This window comes from Gobius niger (assembly GCF_951799975.1).
Source record: "Gobius niger genome assembly, chromosome: 5".
Taxonomy (NCBI): Eukaryota; Metazoa; Chordata; class Actinopteri; order Gobiiformes; family Gobiidae; genus Gobius; species Gobius niger.
This window is the reverse complement of record NC_136856.1, coordinates 171,332-192,979: the sequence shown is the minus strand read 5'-3', so window position 1 is coordinate 192,979 and position 21,648 is coordinate 171,332. Positions and strand designations below refer to the sequence as shown.

The following is a 21,648-nucleotide window of genomic DNA, read 5'->3' as shown; positions in this document are numbered from 1 at the left end:
TAATACTTATACTTACTCCTTAAAGGGGCTGGAAGCAAGTTCGCCATTTTATACTCACTACTGCCACCTCTGGCCATATATGTAACTGCACCTTCTATATTAAGCTCGTGCATGACGGCAATTCGGGCCGAAGTGATACATTTTTGAGTGACCGTACAGGATTTTAGAGGCAGTTGTGGTGAACAGATCTGAGCTCATTCTACACATTAGGACATGGCTGGAACATGTAGGTGGAAGAAAATACTTAATTTTAACATTTTTAAACTCCTTATAGTCCCTTTAAACTTACTAATACTTTTACTTACTTAAAGATACTACGTGTTCCTACAGTTTCTCTGCAGAGTCTGAATGAGCAGAAGTTTCATTCTGTTTGTTTTTCTTCAGCCAGAGCCGCCGTCCTCCAACAAGTGGCAGCTCGACAGTTGGCTCAAAGTCCAGGCCCAGCCCAGACCTGCAGCGCCCCCGCAGGACGAGCCGCACACTGCAGGTCAGAGTCTGTGCTTCATCTTTATTCTGGCTGTTCAGTGACTTATTGATCTGTTTCCTGTCAGGCTCCGCCCCTCAGGCCCTGGAGCCGCCCTCCCCAGAGGCTGAGGCTCCCACCCCAGAGACTAAGACCAGGCCGTGTGGGTCCAGCAGCCCCGGAGCCGCGGAGCACAAGGACCGAGCAGCGTTTAGGTGAGAGAGTCACGTAATGTTACACAAAGTACAGGATTATATCAGTCGTTACAATTAATAGTTTCAAAGTAACTCGAGTTACGAGTGCATTTAAATGAACCAACAAAGAATCCCCTCAAACGCAGCTGGACCCTGGTGTGTAAGATCTGTATTTACAAAACACAAGAGAATCTCCTACTGAACCTTTGCTCAGTGACTTTATCACTACTTTCAGTTTATATTTTGCCAAAAGTAACTCAAAGTAGTGTAACTCAGCTACATTTTTAGAGCTGTAATCACTTAAATAAAATATATTACAGTTTTTAAGTAGCTTGCCCTGGTCACAGAGGCGAGTTAAAGTCTTTAGATGGATGATTGATCATATCTCACCTTGTTCCTCTGCTGGAGCTGCTCCACATGAACAAAGCTCAGAGGATTGAAAGGATCTGAGGCTCTTTCAGACTGACTTTAGAAGCTTGGATGAGTTTAGTCTTTTTATTTAGTCTTATTTGAGTCGACTAAAATATCTGGACATTTTAGTCTCATGAAAAACTTTAAATGAAGTTTCAGTGGAAATGTGACTTTGACTAAAATGATGGGTTAGGGTAATAACACATTTGAGTTTTGTCTTGTTGGTGGAAGGTGATTCCAAACCCAGTCTGTTTCCTCAGTTCGTCGGTGAGAGAGAAGTACAAGTCCCGGCTCGGCCAGAAGGGGGCAGCGGATTCCCAGAGGGCCAAGGTCAGGCTGTCTCCGGGCGTCGTGTCAGGGTCGGAGGTCACGACCCCGAGGAGAGCGACGACAGGGCGGAAGCAGCCGCGCCGGGACGAGGGCGCCCCCGCTGGAGAGGAGCAGGAGCGCAGCTGGAGCAGGAGCGACCAACAGAGGTGTAAATCAGAGCAACGTTTATGTTTCATCTTTAGGCAACAGACGCTAATGATTAAATACTGTATATACAAAATGTGCAATATCTACAGGGAGACGTATACTCAAGTACAAAGGAAGTGGTTTAGAAAGACAGGCCGTAACCATAACAACAGCATAAACAAATGAGTGGCTGTGATGGGCACACAGAGGGCACAGGCACTGGCATTACCCTCTGTCCCTTTAAGAGCTGGGAGGTGGTGAGGGGCGGGCCTGGAGAGAGCTGGAGGCGGAGTCAGAGGGGACTGGGATTAAGGGGCTTTGTTTGTCTGTTTGTCCCCTACGTTTCTGCTTATTTATACCTTGGTGTGGTCCGAGCTGTATGTAAGTTGCCTTATGTCTCATTTGAGGAGGTTATTCAGCAGGGGTTTTGTACTGCCCAAAATCACACAGGAGTTTCCCCACAGCTGCCCTGAACATCAAGGTAATGAAACAGAGCAGTATATAAGACAATGTAAAGTCATGAATTAAGTACCCAGGCAAACATTAAGTCCATAGAAGTGTCTGCAGCAGGTGGTGACGAGCTGCATGGGCGTCCCCCCCGTCCCCCGTCCTCTCAGCACGGTGAGGAAAAACTCCAAAGGCATTGAGAGCAGTTTCCACTTCGTTGGGACGGCCGAGTGTTTAGTTCAGGCATAGGCAGAGAAGGTTTCACTAGATGATCCTTCAGTGTGGGAGCTCTCCTGTAGTGAAAACATCATATGAATGTCTTTTGTAAAGATCCAGAACGATGTGTATGTGTCTCCTCAGTCCGGTCTCCAGAGACGTGCCCCGCCCTCCGGAGCACCTGGCCCCCCATAAGCCCCGCAGCAGCAGACCCCCTGGAGGGAAGACCGCGCCCAGGAAGGAGCCGTGGACCACAGCTAACCACGCGGCTAATGCTACGCTGCAGGCCACGCCCCTCACACCTGCGTCCAGCACAGGCCAGGTGACGCCGCACACTTTGTTTTACTTCAGTAGAGCTGCTTCATTGTGTGTTTGAGTGGCTTTAATCTGTGATCCTGCGTGTGATGCTTCAAACCTGTGTCTCTCATGTTTCTGAAATTATAAGCAAAAGTCTGCAACAGAAAATATACAAAGATCCTTCAGTTGAAGTAGATTTGGCTTTAAAGGAACAGGCCAGCGTTTTTCCACACTGAGATATGTTCTTACCTGAGCTGTGACGAGTTCTTTAGGACCTGTCTGATCTTCAGTCACGTAAACACAGCGCAGACGGCGTTAGCATTTAGCCTCTCCCTCTCTCCTCTATAGCGTTAGCATTTAGCCTCTCCCTCTCTCCTCTATAGCGTTAGCATTTAGCCTCTCCCTCTCTCCTCTATAGCGTTAGCATTTAGCCTCTCCCTCTCTCCTCTATAGCGTTAGCATTTAGCCCCTCCCTCTCTCCTCTATAGTGTTAGCATTTAGCCCCTCCCTCTCTCCTCTATAGCGTTAGCATTTAGCCCCTCCCTCTCTCCTCTATAGCGTTAGCATTTAGCCCCTCCCTCTCTCCTCTATAGCGTTAGCATTTAGCCTCTCCCTCTCTCCTCTATAGCGTTAGCATTTAGCCTCTCCCTCTCTCCTCTATAGCGTTAGCATTTAGCCCCTCCCTCTCTCCTCTATAGCGTTAGCATTTAGCCTCTCCCTCTCTCCTCTATAGCGTTAGCATTTAGCCTCTCCCTCTCTCCTCTATAGCGTTAGCATTTAGCCTCTCCCTCTCTCCTCTATAGCGTTAGCATTTAGCCTCTCCCTCTCTCCTCTATAGCGTTAGCATTTAGCCTCTCCCTCTCTCCTCTATAGCGTTAGCATTTAGCCTCTCCCTCTCTCCTCTATAGCGTTAGCATTTAGCCTCTCCCTCTCTCCTCTATAGCGTTAGCATTTAGCCTCTCCCTCTCTCCTCTATAGCGTTAGCATTTAGCCTCTCCCTCTCTCCTCTATAGCTCCAAAACAGGTCAAGATAGAAGCTACCAAGCTCTTCCACGTTTTCCCTATTTAAATATGGTTACGTGAAGTGTTCCACTACAAAGTATAATTACACACAATTAAACAATGTGGATTTTCTAAGCGGATAAAAGGGGGGACTATATTGTAAGGCGTAATAATATCAGGAGTAGTTCGAAATCCGCGCAGTAAAGTGAAGATTACTGCGCGGGTGAAGACCAGACAGGTCCTAAAGAACTCGTCAAAGCTCAGGTAAGAACATATCTCAGTATGGAAAACGGTGGCCTGTTCCTTTAAGAGGGTGATCTGGGGGTCGAGCCATTAGTCCAACATCTCTTTAGTCAGACCATAAACAGCGGGGATGTGCTCGGAGTTAATAAACTGTTTAAATGTATTAATAATTATCATAAAAATATATGGATTATTTCAACGTTAAAGAAGTTCATATTATTTATTTCTAAACTTTGAAATTTAAATAAATGTCATGTGAAATAGCTCTTCTCTTGGAGTGCGTGCGTGGTCGGACCAACGGGACTGTTGGAGACGTGGGACCAATGGCATGATCTCTATATATCACAGTGTGAAGGCGGCACCGCTGTGACATCATGGCCCCGCCCCCGAACACAGACAGTGTCAGGGTTCTGAACATTGTTGTTTATATTCACTGTCACTGAACTTAACTCCCCTTTTGTGTCTGTTTCTGCTCACCAGGAGCGGAGGAAACACCGCGGCCCGAGCGCCAAGACCACGCCCAAATCCCGCGAGTTCATCGAGACCGAGTCGTCCACGTCGTCGTCCGAAAGTCAGTCCGACTCTGAGGAACACGGCCTCAAACCCCAGCCCTGTGCGCCCGCCTCCCGTGCCCACCCCTGCATCAGCTCCGCCCCCTGCATCAGCTCCGCCCCCTGCATCAGCTCCGCCCCCTGCATCAGCTCCACCTCCAGCAGCGCTTCAGGCGGGAAAGGCCTTCGAGCCAAAGACAATGGGGCAGTCGCTAACGGCGCGGTCGCTAACGGCGTGGTCGCTAACGGCGTGGTCGCTAACGGCGTGGTCGCTAACGGCGTGGTCGCTAACGGCGTAATGGTTAGCTCCAGCGCTAACAGCGTGAGCGCTAACGGCCACACTCACCCGCTCGGCGTGGCCAGCATCAGCGGCTCGTTCGGGATCTCCGTGCCCGACCCGGGGGGGTTCGCCGGCAGGAACCACTTTTCCCCGGCGTCCCTGGCGAACGACGCGGCGCCCTCTCCTCACAGGGAGGAAACCCGGAGTCTGTGGGTGAAGATCGAGCTGAGCTTGCTGAGCAGAGCCCCGGCCGACAGGCTCCAGAACGGCTCCAGACCGGACGACTGGGCGGGAGAGCCAAACGCCCGGAGCTTTGTGAAGGTGGAGAGCGAAGGAGAAGAAGAGGAGAGAGTGGAAAACAGGGCGGAGCCAAGCAGGACGAGAGGAGACAAGTCCAAAAGCAGCCGCCGACGAACCAACGGCACCAACCAGAAACACAAGAGCAAGAGGAGGCACAAGGTACGGCTTTAATATTATAGATTTATCCACAAACTGAACTAAACCAGAAACACAAGAGCAAGAGGAAGCACAAGGTACGGCTTTAATATTATAGATTCATCCACAAACTGAACTAAACCAGACACACAAGAGCAAGAGGAAGCACAAGGTACGGCTTTATTATTATAGATTCATCCACAAACCAGAACTAAACCAGAAACACAAGAGCAAGAGGAGGCACAAGGTACGGCTTTAATATTATAGATTCATCCACAAACAGTAACTGAACTAAACCAGAAACACAAGAGCAAGAGGAGGCACAAGGTACGGCTTTAATATTATAGATTTATCCACAAACCAGAACTGAACTAAACCAGAAACACAAGAGCAAGAGGAGGCACAAGGTACGGCTTTAATATTATAGATTTATCCACAAACAGTATTTGAACTTAAGTCATGAATGAAAACACGCTGTAGGTCAGAGGTGGGAGACTAAAACAGTCTAGACTTAGGACTTGATGTTTGTGACTTGAGACTCGACTTTATTTATTTATCTAAAATGGGACGGTGCACATGAATCAACATGAGTCCTCAAAGTCCACATGTAAATATGCCGGAGTTTCCACCATGGCTGATGTTCCTCTGTCGTCCCAGGGCACAAGCACAACAGACATGAACAAAAGACAATATGTCGTAATGTAGTAAAAAAAACAATGATAAACAAGACGACACAGACAAAATAAACTAGAAATGCAATGGCCGCGCCATTGCGATTGACTGAGGAAATGCGGGAAGCGAATGCAGAAATTGCATAAACTCTTCAAATTGCATAATCAAATTTGCATAAACTGGTAAAATGCATCAAATGTCATGTTGCATAAACTGCATAAACTGCATAAAGTGGTAAAATGCATGAATGGGATAATTCGCATAAATTATGTAAATTGCATAAACACTTTAAAATGCATTAACTGGTTAAATCCCATAAAGTGGTTAATTTGCATAAGTTGTTAATGTTGCATAAACGTTTATATTCCATAAACTGGTCAAACTGTTGAAATGGCCTCAGTGCTTGATTGGCAGAAGCACAAACGGCTGAAAGTCCTGGAGTCTCCCCATTGGCTGGATTCCCAACCCCCCCCCCCTGTCCCGTGTGGACCTGATGTTCTCCAGGAGCATGTTGTCTCTGTGGAGGGAGTTCTCATGACTTGAGGCTCATGACTCTCAATGACTCACTGAAACATTATGTTTATTATTGACTTGAGTGAAACTGTTTAAAGACCAGGATTCAGTCAGATCTATGTTTCATTATGGTGATCAGCCACGTGCTTTTTGGTTTCATGACACAGTGTGAAAGGGCAGGAGGAAATGTGTGTTTCTGTGGATGCGTTAAACGTTTTCTACAGTGAGTGATGAGATGAAGACGTTTATTAAGGACAGGAAAATGTTTGAAACAATAAGAGCTGGATTAACTGATGGAAATCTTGCCTACTTTTTCAAAATGTCTAAATCTTGAGAAAGCACTGACACATTTTCAAGTCGATTATAAGACATTTTGAAAAAAGGCGCTGCAGCTACAGCGAGACTTCGTCTTCCCTCTGCTGAACATGAAGTGTTGATGGTCTGGACTCATGAATCCTTCAGCCGCGGTGACTGTAATATTCAGATACATGATGATTGTTTCCATGTTTCCTGTTTGCAGTCGGATCACTGTGAAATAAACAGCAAGAAGCTCAGACTGGAGAAAGAGCTGCCGCCCTGTATCTCCCCCATACACTCCCACCGGAACGAGTGAGTACTGCTACTACTACTGATGTGTGTACTGCTACTACTACTGATACTTATGTATGTACTTCTACTACTACTGATGTGTGTACTGCTACTACTACTGATTCATGTACTTCTACTACTACTGATGCTTATATATGTACTTCTACTACTACTGATGCATGTACTGCTACTACTACTACAACTGATGTATGTACTGCTACTACTACTGATGCATGTACTGCTACTTCTACTGATACTTATGTATGTACTTCTACTACTACTGATACTTGTGTATGTACTTCTACTACTACTGATACTTATGTTTGTACTTCTACTACTACTGATACTTATGTATGCGCATTGAGTTGCCTTGTGTACGAAATGCGCGGTATAAATAAAGTTGCCTTGCCTTGTAGGTACTTCTACTACTACTTATGTATGTACTTCTACCGATACTTATGTATGTATTTCTACTGATACTTTAGTATGAACTTCTACTACTACTTTGTGTTCTTGCTTTAGTATTCTATTCAAGATACAAGATTTCTTTTATTTGTCCAGAAGGAAGTTGGTCTTGGCCTCACAGGTTGCCACATTAAACAGTTCAACACAAAGCACTCTAGGGGTTATATATGGGTTTTATATGGGTTATATATGGGTTTTATATACTCACAGCTCTTTGGTTCAGGAGATCCGCTGAAACTGGGAGGAGTTCTTCAATCTGTTTCTCTTCTTGTTTTTAATTGGAGCTCTTCTATAGCGTCGGCCAGAGAGGCTCATGCTGAGACTGCAGCGTGATGATGTGTTCTGTAATGATATTATTGTGTTGAGGTGTTAGAGCTGGTCAGAACACAAACAGGTTCTTCGAGAACAGTCAGTGCTTCCTATTGGCTCATAGCACAGGCACCAAGTCTCTGAGGGGCCGAACACTGAGGCCAGTGAAAAATGGCTGATGATGCAGCGCCCGGAGGAATCTCTGCACGACCCGTTCCAGTTCAGATCCTGACTAAAGTTTGAGGTCATGTGGTGTCCTCTGGAGTGGAGAGTGAGGAAGGACAGAGATCTCCTGCCTTTCCCCTAGTACAATAGTTTCTTTTCGTGCTCTTCTCTCCCTCTGGTGGTAGAAAGTAAAACGACCGGTATTGTTGGTTCAAACCTTCAGCTCTATAACCTCCTCTCTCCGTTCTGCTGCAGGAGCTCATTATCCCTGAGCACCGGAATCGTCATTATTATTTTCTAATGTCAAAGCCGGGGCTGTTTTTGTGAACTCAGCATCTTCTGAAGCGTCCGAACCTCCAGAGAAACACGAACTGTTCAGCAGCACAAGGAGACACTCACTGAGGAGAGGAGGACTTTCAGAGGAAGACTCCGGTTTACTCCGGTTTCAGACTCGCTTCATTACGGCTTATTCAAACGTCTTTGTGAGGAAGAAGATTCCTTTTGAAGGTCTTGGCTTACGAGCTAGTCGCTGTAATGCTCAAATGGAGAAAATGCACTTGGTTAAGACGGGGGTTAAGAGGTTAAAGGGTGCACTATAAACCCAATCACTAATCCAATTACAAGCAGCTCTTTGTCTTCAGCCTGGTTCACACAGGAAGGTTTTTTACCCCACACACGCAGATAAAAACAGTTTTGGTCGTGTGTCGAGTGTTTGATGCAGCCACACAGCAAAATCATCTCACCGAATTCACTAAGGAGGGTGAAGTGTCTTGCCCAAGGACACAGCGACAGTCTGCTCCTGAACTATCCGTGGTTTCTGAAACGTGTTGTTCTTGTGTCAGGTCCGTGAGCAGGAAGCAGCCTGGTCCTCGTGATGAGACGCTCCTGCCTCCGCTGCTCTCTCCGCTGTCGGACGAGCCGCCCAGAGGTCACTCCTGTGAGGGCGGTGCAGGAGGGTCCACCGCGGCCCCGCCCTCCATCACCTCCATCACCTCCATCACCTCCATCACCTCCTGCTCCTCCAGCTCCTCCAGCTCCTCCAGCTCCCACCGGCACCGGCGAGCGGAGGGCGCTGCCACAGGGGTGAGGCTCATGCACTTAACACATGTGGTTGAGGGGCAGCTCGGTGGCACAGTGGTTAGCGCTCGTGCTTGAAGGTCCCGGGTTCGATTCCCACCTGAACGTGGCCTCCACCTGAACGTGGCCTTTCTGCATGTTCTCCCCGTGTCTGTTCCTCCGGGGTTCTTCGGTTTCCCCTTCCACTAAAAACATGTACAATAGTCAAGGATGAATGAGAGTGCACATGGGGGACGACAGATGGAAGTTACCCAAGGTCTCAGCCCAGTCTGTTATACACATTGTGCGGAAGGTCAGGGGTTCAAATCCCACCTCCTGAAAGTGCACATTGTCGTTGTGTCCTTGGGCAAGACACTTCACCCACATTGCCCCAGTGTCTGCGTACACTGGTGTATGAATGAGAGCATGAATGGGTGAGTGGATCCTTGCTGTAAAGCGCTTTGAGAGCCTAATGTAGGTTTTTAAGTTGAGACCATTTACCATTTACATAATATCTGTCAGTGATGCAGCGTTAATTTCGTCGACTAAAATATTTAGTCTTAATTTTAGTCAAAGTGATATTTTGCCGACTAAAATTGGAATAAAACTAAATTCAAGCTTTCTCATGAGACTAAAACTATGACTAAAATGTCCAGATATTTTAGTCGACTGAAATAAGACTAAATGAAAAGGAGAGACTAAAATCATCCAAACTTCTATTGACCGTCTGAAAGAGCCTCAGATCATTTAAATTCTCTGCCAAATGAACAGGTTTGTGCTTTATTCATGTGGAAGCAGCTCCATGAAGTCGAGGACCACGATTAAATATGAAGATAATGAATATTATCAATATAAGTCGACTAAATTAGTCTTCATTTTAGTCGACTAAATTGACATGCAATTTAGTCGACTAAAACTAGACTAAAATTTGAAAAGTTTTTTTGACTAAATCTTGACTAAAATTAAATTACATTTTCATTGTCTTTTTAGTCAAAAGACTAAGACTAAAACTAAAATAAAAAATGTTGTCAAAATTAACACTGCAGTGATGTGTTTCTCCTTTTTGCTCAGGTCCACACACTGAGCCCTGCTTAGTCCAGGTTTAGTCCAGGCTTAGTCCAGGGTTAGTCCAGGTTTAGTCCAGGCTTAGTCCAGGTTTAGTCCAGGTTTAGTCCAGGTTTAGTCCAGGTTTAGTCCAGGTTCAGACCTGCTCTCTGCCGATTGCTAAACAACTGCACTAACAGGCACATTATGATCACGGGTGCATATTTAATTAGGGCGTCCTGTCATTCCGAAGTGTCGTGGAGATCAGATGTACGACTGTCTCTTTCTGCTCATCTGGCTGTAGTTTCCCGCTCTGTACTTTGCTTCTCGTTGATGTGAAGCTCTGATCCTGAATTTCCAGGATGTCCCAGTGTCTCGCTCTCTTTCATTGCGAACGCCTCCATGTTGTTTTGAAGGAGGCCGTGGCCGGAGCCGAGCGTCTGAACGGAGGAGCTCAGTCCGACTCCGAGACTTTGACCGAGGCTCCAGATCCGCCCAGACCCAGACTGAGCTTCAGCGACACGTGAGGAAACATCATGATCCACAGTGTGAAGATGATGTAAACTCCTGTGTTCTCCGTCCTCAGGGTCCACGGTGCAGACTTCTACATGCAGGAGGCCAAGAGGCTCAAGCACAAGGCCGACAAACTGGTGAGGCTGACGGACCGTTAGTGCTAAACCTGGCAGCTCGGGAGACTCGGGGAGACTCGGGGAGACTCGGGTAGACTCGGGGAGACTCGGGGAGACTCGGGGAGACTCGGGGGGACTCGGGGAGACTTGGGGAGACTCTGGGAGACTCTGGTGGACTCGGGTAGACTCTGGTAGACTCGGGGAGACTCGGGGAGACTCTGGTGGACTCGGGTAGACTCTGGTAGACTCGGGGAGACACGGGGAGACACGGGGAGACTCGGGGAGACTCGGGGAGACTCGGGGAGACTCGGGGAGACTCGGGGAGACACGGGGAGACTCGGGGAGACTCTGGTGGACTCGGGTAGACTCTGGTAGACTCGGGGAGACTCGGGGAGACTCGGGGGGACTCGGGCAGACTCGGGGGGACTCGGGTGGACTCGGGTAGACTCTGGTAGACTCGGGGAGACACGGGGAGACTCGGGCAGACTCGGGGAGACTCGGGTGGACTCGGGGAGACTCGGAGAGACTCTGGTAGACTCGGGGAGACTCGGGGAGACTCGGGGAGACTCGGGTGGACTCGGGGAGACTCTGGTAGACTCGGGGAGACTCGGGGAGACTCGGGTAGACTCTGGTGGACTCGGGTAGACTCGGGTAGACTCTGGTGGACTCGGGTAGACTCGGGGGGACTCGGGGAGACTCTGGTAGACTCTGGTAGACTCTGGTAGACTCTGGTGGACTCTGGTGGACTCGGGTGGACTCTGGTAGACTCTGGTGGACTCTGGTGGACTCGGGTGGACTCTGGTAGACTCTGGTGGACTCTGGTGGACTCTGGTGGACTCTGGTAGACTCTGGTGGACTCGGGGAGACTCGGGGAGACTCGGGTAGACTCTGGTAGACTCGGGTGGACTCTGGTAGACTCGGGTAGACTCTGGTAGACTCGGGTAGACTCTGGTGGACTCGGGGAGACTCGGGGAGACTCGGGGAGACTCGGGGAGACTCGGGGAGACTCGGGGAGACTCGGGGAGACTGTTCTGACAGCTCTGCTCTGACAGACGGTTTGGAGACGTCCTAAGATCGGTTTTCTTCTTCTATGGCGTGTTGCAGCTGGATAAGTTTGGGAAAGCAGTGAACTACGCGGACGGCGCCCTCTCCTTTATCGAGTGTGGAACTGCGATGGAGCGAGACCCTCTGGAGGCCAAGTCCCCGTACACCATGTACTCGGAGACCGTGGAGCTCATACGGTGACATATTATTATTTTATATTATTACTTTTGCTCCATTTGAAAGATAAACATGATACTTCCTACTCCACTACATGTCCGTGCGTTTGGTTAATTTAGCCGAGTAATGCAGACCTGCAGACGAACAGCAGGGGGTGCTGTGCAGTTTAAAACACACTGACTCACAACAAGGAGGATGTTTTGTCCCCATAGTCTGATCGTACGGGCACTGAATTCAGGCGCAAGTTTTGTGTTTTTGAAGCCACACTTATTTTCCATTATATTATATTACTTATTTAAACAGATTTGTACTTTCTGTTTTGATTACTGATGTTTTACACATGTTTTTACTGTGTTTGATGGAATCATTGGACACAAAGGCCAAACCTACAGCGATTACAGTGTTTTTATGTGAAGCACTTTGGTCTCTCAGTGTGTTGTTGTAAAGTGCTATAGAAATAAACTTTGATGTAAATTTTGTGAATTCATATCAAAAATGAATGTGTATGATTGTATTAAACTTATTTAGTCATGTTTGTTCTTCCACATGAACAAACCTGTTGTTTTTGCAGTGAATGTAAATGATAAGAGGCTCTTCCAGTGTCACTGAAGTTCACATGTTTTTAGTCCCTTCTTTTACTTTTTATTCCGTTTTAAGGAGTTGATCAAAACATACTGTATATATAAAGCATATTTTACTATAATTTCCCTTTTGTCTAATATGAATCATCACTGAGTGAAATGATGAGTAAACATGTTCCTGGACTGAAGCCTGTGCCTGTTGTTCACAGATACGCCATGAGGCTGAAGAACTTCAGCAGCAGCTCCTCGTCCACCAACGAGAAGAAGCTGTCCGTGCTCTGGTACTGTCTGCCCTGGGTTAGGGTTAGGTACTGACCCTCTGGTACCGTCTACCCTGGGTTAGGGTTAGGTACTGACCCATCCCCTCAGGTACTGTCTGCCCTGGGTTAGGGTTAGGTACTGACCCATACCCTCTGGTACTGTCTGCCCTGGGTTAGGGTTAGGTACTGACCCATCCCCTCTGTTACTGTCTGCCCTGGGTTAGGGTTAGGGTTAGGTACTGACCCAAACCCTCTGGTACTGTCTGCCCTGGGTTAGGGTTAGGTACTGACCCATCCCCTCAGGTACTGTCTACCCTGGGTTAGGGTTAGGTACTGACCCTCTGGTACCGTCTACCCTGGGTTAGGGTTAGGTACTGACCCATCCCCTCAGGTACTGTCTGCCCTGGGTTAGGGTTAGGTACTGACCCATACCCTCTGGTACTGTCTGCCCTGGGTTAGGGTTAGGTACTGACCCAAACCCTCTGGTACTGTCTGCCCTGGGTTAGGGTTAGGTACTGACCCATCCCCTCAGGTACTGTCTACCCTGGGTTAGGGTTAGGTACTGACCCTCTGGTACCGTCTACCCTGGGTTAGGGTTAGGTACTGACCCTCTGGTACTGTCTCCCCTGGGTTAGGGTTAGGTACTGACCCTCTGGTACTGTCTGCCCTGGGTTAGGGTTAGGTACTGACCCTCTGGTACTGTCTCCCCTGGGTTAGGGTTAGGTGCTGACCCTCTGGTACTGTCTCCCCTGGGTTAGGGTTAGGTACTGACCCTCTGGTACCGTCTACCCTGGGTTAGGGTTAGGTACTGACCCTCTGGTACTGTCTACCCTGGGTTAGGGTTAGGTACTGACCCTCTGGTACTGTCTCCCCTGGGTTAGGGTTAGGTACTGACCCTCTGGTACTGTCTACCCTGGGTTAGCGTTAGGTACTGACCCTCTGGTACTGTCTACCCTGGGTTAGGGTTAGGTACTGACCCTCTGGTACCGTCTACCCTGGGTTAGGGTTAGGTACTGACCCTCTGGTACTGTCTACCCTGGGTTAGGGTTAGGTACTGACCCTCTGGTACTGTCTACCCTGGGTTAGGGTTAGGTACTGACCCTCTGGTACTGTCTACTCTGGGTTAGGGTTAGGTACTGACCCTCTGGTACTGTCTACCCTGGGTTAGGGTTAGGTACTGAACCTCTGGTACTGTCTACCCTGGGTTAGGGTTAGGTACTGACCCTCTTACTGTCTACCCTGGGTTAGGGTTAGGTACTGACCCTCTTACTGTCTGCCCTGGGTTAGGGTTAGGTACTGACCCTCTTACTGTCTACCCTGGGTTAGGGTTAGGTACTGACCCTCTGGTACCGTCTACCCTGGGTTAGGGTTTGCGGCTCAGACACTTATTTAGTTTCTTTTCTCTTGCAGATGTTGCTATTTTATTTAAATATTTAAATATTTTACTGTCACACTTGTTTATTCACACAGTTAAGCCAAAACATAAACATGTTTAAGATCATTCTCCAAAATAAATCCAGCTGCTTCTGTCATTGTTTGAAACGATCTCACATCTCCACAAAATCTGCTCGAATGGAGGAAAATACAAAGAAGCGTCTAGAATATAAGTCTAAAGGTAAATACAACCCCTGAATAATCATGTTTAACACGGCGGGTGAAAGTATTTATTTTTCATCTGGAGATTTTTATCGAGTTTCCTCCCGTTACATTTTAGTTTTCATGTATGAAGTTTATTTTATGATGATGTTTCCGTGAGTGAGGCGGAGATAACCCGGATGAAGCAGCTCAGTCTTTCCCGCGGGTATTTATTCACTAATACATCCACGTGTCCTGCGAAGGTTCCCCGTGATGACGCTATAATCCAAATATAGCATATAGTCTATATATATACATATACATATATATATGTATATTCCTTCTGGGAGTACGGATGAGTGAAGGAAGATGGCGTGTATGAAACTCCAGGGCTGGTTTTCCCTGAAGGATCAGACATGAGCCCTCACAGTCGCTCATACACTCCAAACTTTCCAGTCTTGAAGTGAACAATATTAAAAGTATTGGTCTTATTGAGTTGATATATTAGTTACAGTTATTATTTCAGAGGTTCTGTATTTAGATGTGTGTAAATGACGACAGGGAACATGGTGATAGTTGTTTTTGATTTATTAACTCAGAAAGTCTAAAGCTTTTTCTTCCAAAGTTCCAGTGTAGTTTCATTTCTTTTCAAGCTGTTCCTCAAAGCTCTGGGTGAATGTGACTTTTCTCCTGTTTGAAGTTTATGAATAAAAAGTGAAGTTTTGTCTCCGCAGTAACCGCTGCCTGTCGCTGCTGTATCTGCGGATGTTTCAGCTCAAGAAGGACCACGCCGTGAAATACTCGCGCTCACTCATGGAGTACTTCAAGGTAAACCAATGCTAGTGATTCCAGAGAGATTGATATTTATTACGCGTCTTTGTTCCCCAGAGCTCAGCCAAGGGTTCTCAGCAGGCTCCGTCTCCCTGGAGGACCAACGGGAAGTGAGTCCCCGTCCCACAGGGTTCCAGCCGCCGCTCATGTGTACTCACGCCTCTGTGGTGTTTCAGGGTCAACGGAGCGCCTTCTCCCCTCGCCCTCAGCCCCTCCCCCATGGGAGGCTCAGGGGCGGGGCCAGGGGGCGGGGCGTTGGGGCCAGGGGGCGGGGCATCGGGGAGCGTGTCGATCCCACAGAAAATCCACCACATGGCGTCGAGTCACGTGAGCATCACCAACCACATCCTGCGCAGCTACGAGCACTGGGAGAGCGCCGAGCGGCTGAGCCTGGACTGTACAGGTGAGACCGAGACCGAGACTAGACCGAGACCAGACCGAGACCAGACCGAGACTACACCGAGACCAGACCGAGACCGAGACCGAGACCGAGACTAGACCGAGACCGAGACTGTACAGCTACGAGCACTGGGAGAGCGCCGAGCGGCTGAGCCTGGACTGCACAGGTGAGACCGAGACCGAGACTAGACCGAGACTAGACCGAGACCGAGACCGAGACCGAGACTGAGACTGGGACTGAGCCTGGACTGTACAGCTACGAGCACTGGGAGAGCGCCGAGCGGCTGAGCCTGGACTGCACAGGTGAGACCGAGACCGAGACTAGACCGAGACCAGACCGAGACCAGACCGAGACCAGACCGAGACCGAGACCGAGACCGAGACCAGACCGAGACCGAGACCGAGACCGAGACCAGACCGAGACCGAGACTGGACCGAGACCGAGACCGAGACCGAGACTGTACAGCTACGAGCACTGGGAGAGCGCCGAGCGGCTGAGCCTGGACTGTACAGGTAAGACCACCCGGTCTTACCCGGTCTACAGGACCGAGACTAGACCAGACCGAGACCAAGACCGAGACCAGACCGAGACTACACCGAGACCGAGACTGAGACTGTACAGCTACGAGCACTGGGAGAGCGCCGAGCGGCTGAGCCTGGACTGTACAGGTGAGACCAAGACCGAGACCGAGACTAGACCGAGACCAGACCGAGACTAGACCGAGACTAGACCGAGACCAGACCGAGACCTGACCGAGACCAGACCGAGACCGAGACTGAGACTGTACAGCTACGAGCACTGGGAGAGCGCCGAGCGGCTGAGCCTGGACTGTACAGGTGAGACCAAGACCGAGACTAGACCGAGACCAGACCGAGACTAGACCGAGACCAGACCGAGACTAGACCGAGACTAGACCGAGACCAGACCGAGACTAGACCGAGACCAGACCGAGACCGAGACCGAGACCAGACCGAGACCGAGACCGAGACTGTACAGCTACGAGCACTGGGAGAGCGCCGAGCGGCTGAGCCTGGACTGTACAGGTGAGACCGAGACCGAGACTAGACCGAGACCAGACCGAGACCTAGACCGAGACCAAGACCGAGACCGAGACTAGACCGAGACTAGACCGAGACTAGACCGAGACCAGACCGAGACCAGACCGAGACCAGACCGAGACCAAGACCGAGACCGAGACTAGACCGAGACTAGACCGAGACTAGACCGAGACCAGACCGAGACCAGACCGAGACTAGACCGAGACCTAGACCGAGACCAAGACCGAGACCAGACCGAGACTAGACCGAGACCTAGACCGAGACCGAGACCGAGACTAGACCGAGACCAGACCGAGACCTAGACCGAGACCAAGACCGAGACCGAGACTAGACCGAGACTAGACCGAGACTAGACCGAGACCAGACCGAGACCAGACCGAGACCAGACCGAGACCAGACCGAGACCGAGACCGAGACTGTACAGCTACGAGCACTGGGAGAGCGCCGAGCGGCTGAGCCTGGACTGTACAGGTGAGACCGAGACCGAGACTAGACCGAGACCAGACCGAGACTAGACCGAGACCGAGACCGAGACTAGACCGAGACCAGACCGAGACCAGACCGAGACTAGACCGAGACCGAGACCGAGACTGTACAGCTACGAGCACTGGGAGAGCGCCGAGCGGCTGAGCCTGGACTGTACAGGTGAGACCGAGACCAGACCGAGACTAGACCGAGACCGAGACCAGACCGAGACTAGACCGAGACCGAGACCGAGACCAGACCGAGACTGTACAGCTACGAGCACTGGGAGAGCGCCGAGCGGCTGAGCCTGGACTGTACAGGTGAGACCGAGACCAGACCGAGACTAGACCGAGACCGAGACCAGACCGAGACTAGACCGAGACCGACACCGACACCGAGACCGAGACTGTACAGCTACGAGCACTGGGAGAGCGCCGAGCGGCTGAGCCTGGACTGTACAGGTACGACCGGGTACAGGACCGAGACGAGACCGAGACGAGACCAGACCGAGACCGAGACCGAGACTAGACCGAGACCAGACCGAGACTACACCGAGACCGAGACCGAGACTGAGACTGTACAGCTACGAGCACTGGGAGAGCGCCGAGCGGCTGAGCCTGGACTGTACAGGTGAGACCACCCGGTCTTACCCGGTCTACAGGACCGAGACTAGACCAGACCGAGACCAAGACCGAGACCGAGACTGGGACTGAACCACATCCTGCGCAGCTACGAGCACTGGGAGAGCGCCGAGCGGCTGAGCCTGGACTGTGCAGGTACGACCGGGTACAGGACCGAGACTAGACCGAGACCAGACCGAGACCAGACCGAGACTGAGACCGAGACCGAGACTAGACCGAGACCAGACCGAGACTGAGACCGAGACCGAGACCGAGACCGAGACCGAGACCGAGACCGAGACCGAGACCGAGACCGAGACCGAGACCGAGACTGAGACCAGACCGAGACTAGACCGAGACCAGACCGAGACTAGACCGAGACTAGACCGAGACTAGACCGAGACCAGACCGAGACCAGACCGAGACTGGGACTGAGCCTGGAATGTACAGCTACGAGCACTGGACTCGTTAGTTCTTGGTCTCGCTCTGACTTGTTTCTGTCTCGTTCCACAGAGTTCTTGGAGCAGCTGGACTCGTTAGTTCTTGGTCTCGCTCTGACTTGTTTCTGTCTCGTTCCACAGAGTTCTTGGAGCAGCTGGACTCGTTAGTTCTTGGTCTCGCTCTGACCTGTTTCGTCTCGTCCCACAGAGTTCTTGGAGCAGCTGGACTCGTTAGTTCTTGGTCTCGTCTGACCTGTTTCGTCTCGTCCCACAGAGTTCTTGGAGGAGCTGGACTCGTTAGTTCTTGGTCTCGCTCTGACTTGTTTCTGTCTCGTTCCACAGAGTTCTTGGAGGAGCTGGACTCGTTAGTTCTTGGTCTCGTCTCACCTGTTTCGTCTCGTCCCACAGAGTTCTTGGAGCAGCTGGACTCGTTAGTTCTTGGTCTCGTCTGACCTGTTTCGTCTCGTCCCACAGAGTTCTTGGAGGAGCTGGACTCGTTAGTTCTTGGTCTCGCTCTGACTTGTTTCTGTCTCGTTCCACAGAGTTCTTGGAGGAGCTGGACTCGTTAGTTCTTGGTCTCGCTCTGACCTGTTTCCTCTCGTTCCACAGAGTTCTTGGAGGAGCTGGACTCGTTAGTTCTTGGTCTCGCTCTGACTTGTTTCTGTCTCGTTCCACAGAGTTCTTGGAGGAGCTGGACTCGTTAGTTCTTGGTCTCGCTCTGACTTGTTTCTGTCTCGTTCCACAGAGTTCTTGGAGGAGCTGGACTCGTTAGTTCTTGGTCTCGTCTCACCTGTTTTGTCTCGTTCCACAGAGTTCTTGGAGGAGCTGGACTCGTTAGTTCTTGGTCTCGCTCTGACCTGTTTTGTCTCGTCCCACAGAGTTCTTGGAGGAGCTGGACTCGTTAGTTCTTGGTCTCGCTCTGACCTGTTTTGTCTCGTCCCACAGAGTTCTTGGAGGAGCTGGACTCGTTAGTTCTTGGTCTCGCTCTGACCTGTTTCCGTCTCGTCCCACAGAGTTCTTGGAGGAGCTGGACTCGTTAGTTCTTGGTCTCGCTCTGACCTGTTTTGTCTCGTCCCACAGAGTTCTTGGAGGAGCCGGACTCGTTAGTTCTTGGTCTCGCTCTGACCTGTTTTGTCTCGTCCCACAGAGTTCTTGGAGGAGCTGGACTCGTTAGTTCTTGGTCTCGTCTCACCTGTTTTGTCTCGTTCCACAGAGTTCTTGGAGGAGCCGGACTCGTTAGTTCTTGGTCTCGTCTCACCTGTTTTGTCTCGTTCCACAGAGTTCTTGGAGGAGCCGGACTCGTTAGTTCTTGGTCTCGCTCTGACCTGTTTTGTCTCGTCCCACAGAGTTCTTGGAGGAGCTGGACTCGTTAGTTCTTGGTCTCGTCTGACCTGTTTTGTCTCGTCCCACAGAGTTCTTGGAGGAGCTGGACTCGTTAGTTCTTGGTCTCGCTCTGACCTGTTTCCGTCTCGTCCCACAGAGTTCTTGGAGGAGCTGGACTCGTTAGTTCTTGGTCTCGCTCTGACCTGTTTTGTCTCGTCCCACAGAGTTCTTGGAGGAGCCGGACTCGTTAGTTCTTGGTCTCGCTCTGACCTGTTTTGTCTTGTCCCACAGAGTTCTTGGAGGAGCCGGACTCGTTAGTTCTTGGTCTCGCTCTGACCTGTTTTGTCTCGTCCCACAGAGTTCTTGGAGGAGCTGGACTCGTTAGTTCTTGGTCTCGTCTCACCTGTTTCCGTCTCGTCCCACAGAGTTCTTGGAGGAGCCGGACTCGTTAGTTCTTGGTCTCGCTCTGACCTGTTTCCGTCTCGTTCCACAGAGTTCTTGGAGGAGCTGGACTCGTTAGTTCTTGGTCTCGCTCTGACCTGTTTTGTCTCGTCCCACAGAGTTCTTGGAGGAGCTGGACTCGTTAGTTCTTGGTCTCGCTCTGACCTGTTTTGTCTCGTCCCACAGAGTTCTTGGAGGAGCTGGACTCGTTAGTTCTTGGTCTCGCTCTGACCTGTTTCGTCTCGTTCCACAGAGTTCTTGGAGGAGCTGGACTCGTTAGTTCTTGGTCTCGTCTGGCTCTGACCTGTTTTCCTCTCGTCCCACAGAGTTCTTGGAGGAGCTGGACTCGTTAGTTCTTGGTCTCGCTCTGACCTGTTTCCGTCTCGTTCCACAGAGTTCTTGGAGGAGCCGGACTCGTTAGTTCTTGGTCTCGCTCTGACCTGTTTTGTCTCGTTCCACAGAGTTCTTGGAGGAGCTGGACTCGTTAGTTCTTGGTCTCGTCTCACCTGTTTTGTCTCGTCCCACAGAGTTCTTGGAGGAGCTGGACTCGTTAGTTCTTGGTCTCGCTCTGACCTGTTTCCTCTCGTCCCACAGAGTTCTTGGAGCAGCTGGACTCGTTAGTTCTTGGTCTCGCTCTGACCTGTTTTCGTCTCGTCCCACAGAGTTCTTGGAGGAGCTGGACTCGTTAGTTCTTGGTCTCGCTCTGACCTGTTTTGTCTCGTCCCACAGAGTTCTTGGAGGAGCTGGACTCGTTAGTTCTTGGTCTCGCTCTGACCTGTTTCCTCTCGTTCCACAGAGTTCTTGGAGGAGCTGGACTCGTTAGTTCTTGGTCTCGCTCTGACCTGTTTCCGTCTCGTCCCACAGAGTTCTTGGAGGAGCTGGACTCGTTAGTTCTTGGTCTCGCTCTGACCTGTTTCCTCTCTTCCCACAGAGTTCTTGGAGCAGCTGGACTCGTTAGTTCTTGGTCTCGCTCTGACCTGTTTCCGTCTCGTCCCACAGAGTTCTTGGAGGAGCTGGACTCGTTAGTTCTTGGTCTCGCTCTGACCTGTTTTGTCTCGTTCCACAGAGTTCTTGGAGCAGCTGGACTCGTTAGTTCTTGGTCTCGCTCTGACCTGTTTTGTCTCGTCCCACAGAGTTCTTGGAGGAGCTGGACTCGTTAGTTCTTGGTCTTGTCTCACCTGTTTTCCTCTCGTCCCACAGAGTTCTTGGAGGAGCCGGACTCGTTAGTTCTTGGTCTCGCTCTGACCTGTTTCCGTCTCGTTCCACAGAGTTCTTGGAGGAGCTGGACTCGTTAGTTCTTGGTCTCGCTCTGACCTGTTTCCGTCTCGTTCCACAGAGTTCTTGGAGGAGCCGGACTCGTTAGTTCTTGGTCTCGCTCTGACTTGTTTCCGTCTCGTCCCACAGAGTTCTTGGAGGAGCCGGACTCGTTAGTTCTTGGTCTGGCTCTGACCTGTTTTGTCTCGTCCCACAGAGTTCTTGGAGGAGCTGGACTCGTTAGTTCTTGGTCTCGTCTCACCTGTTTTGTCTCGTCCCACAGAGTTCTTGGAGGAGCTGGACTCGTTAGTTCTTGGTCTCGCTCTGACCTGTTTTCGTCTCGTTCCACAGAGTTCTTGGAGGAGCTGGACTCGTTAGTTCTTGGTCTCGTCTGACCTGTTTCCTCTCGTCCCACAGAGTTCTTGGAGCAGCTGGACTCGGCGCTGGAGCCTCTGACCCAGCAGAGCAGCATGAGCGCCTTGGTGCGATACGTCCGACAGGGCCTGCACTGGATTCGACTGGACGCTGACCTGATCTGAGCCACAAACATCTAGAACTTTAAACTTGAGGAGGAAAAGACTTCCCATCACCGCCCGAGCACTCGACTCAAAATCCAAAACTGTTTTAAAGCCGGAACTTGTGCCAAATTTTGCGACAAATGTGAAGCATGTCAAAGCTGGGACTACAAAAGTGAGGACACCACAAACCCCAGGAGCCATTTACGTTCAGCCAAAAAGTATCGG

At 50.3% G+C, this 21,648-nt stretch overlaps 1 protein-coding gene across 1 annotated transcript in view; it reads left to right on the top strand.

Moving 5' to 3' along the window:
- Positions 1-21,648, top strand: part of aff2 (AF4/FMR2 family, member 2) — a gene marked incomplete at its 5' end in the record, with an annotated part of 62,581 nt that extends 40,933 nt beyond the window's left edge. The window contains 15 exons of the mRNA XM_079557088.1: positions 385-487; positions 552-678; positions 1,329-1,544; positions 2,332-2,509; positions 4,210-5,019; positions 6,701-6,789; positions 8,550-8,790; positions 10,224-10,330; positions 10,394-10,457; positions 11,541-11,677; positions 12,448-12,519; positions 14,808-14,901; positions 14,962-15,014; positions 15,081-15,307; positions 21,323-21,648. Coding sequence (XP_079413214.1) covers positions 385-487; positions 552-678; positions 1,329-1,544; positions 2,332-2,509; positions 4,210-5,019; positions 6,701-6,789; positions 8,550-8,790; positions 10,224-10,330; positions 10,394-10,457; positions 11,541-11,677; positions 12,448-12,519; positions 14,808-14,901; positions 14,962-15,014; positions 15,081-15,307; positions 21,323-21,444 — 2,640 coding nt within the window. The 3' untranslated portion in view covers positions 21,445-21,648. The remainder of the gene's footprint in view (positions 1-384; positions 488-551; positions 679-1,328; positions 1,545-2,331; positions 2,510-4,209; positions 5,020-6,700; positions 6,790-8,549; positions 8,791-10,223; positions 10,331-10,393; positions 10,458-11,540; positions 11,678-12,447; positions 12,520-14,807; positions 14,902-14,961; positions 15,015-15,080; positions 15,308-21,322) is intronic.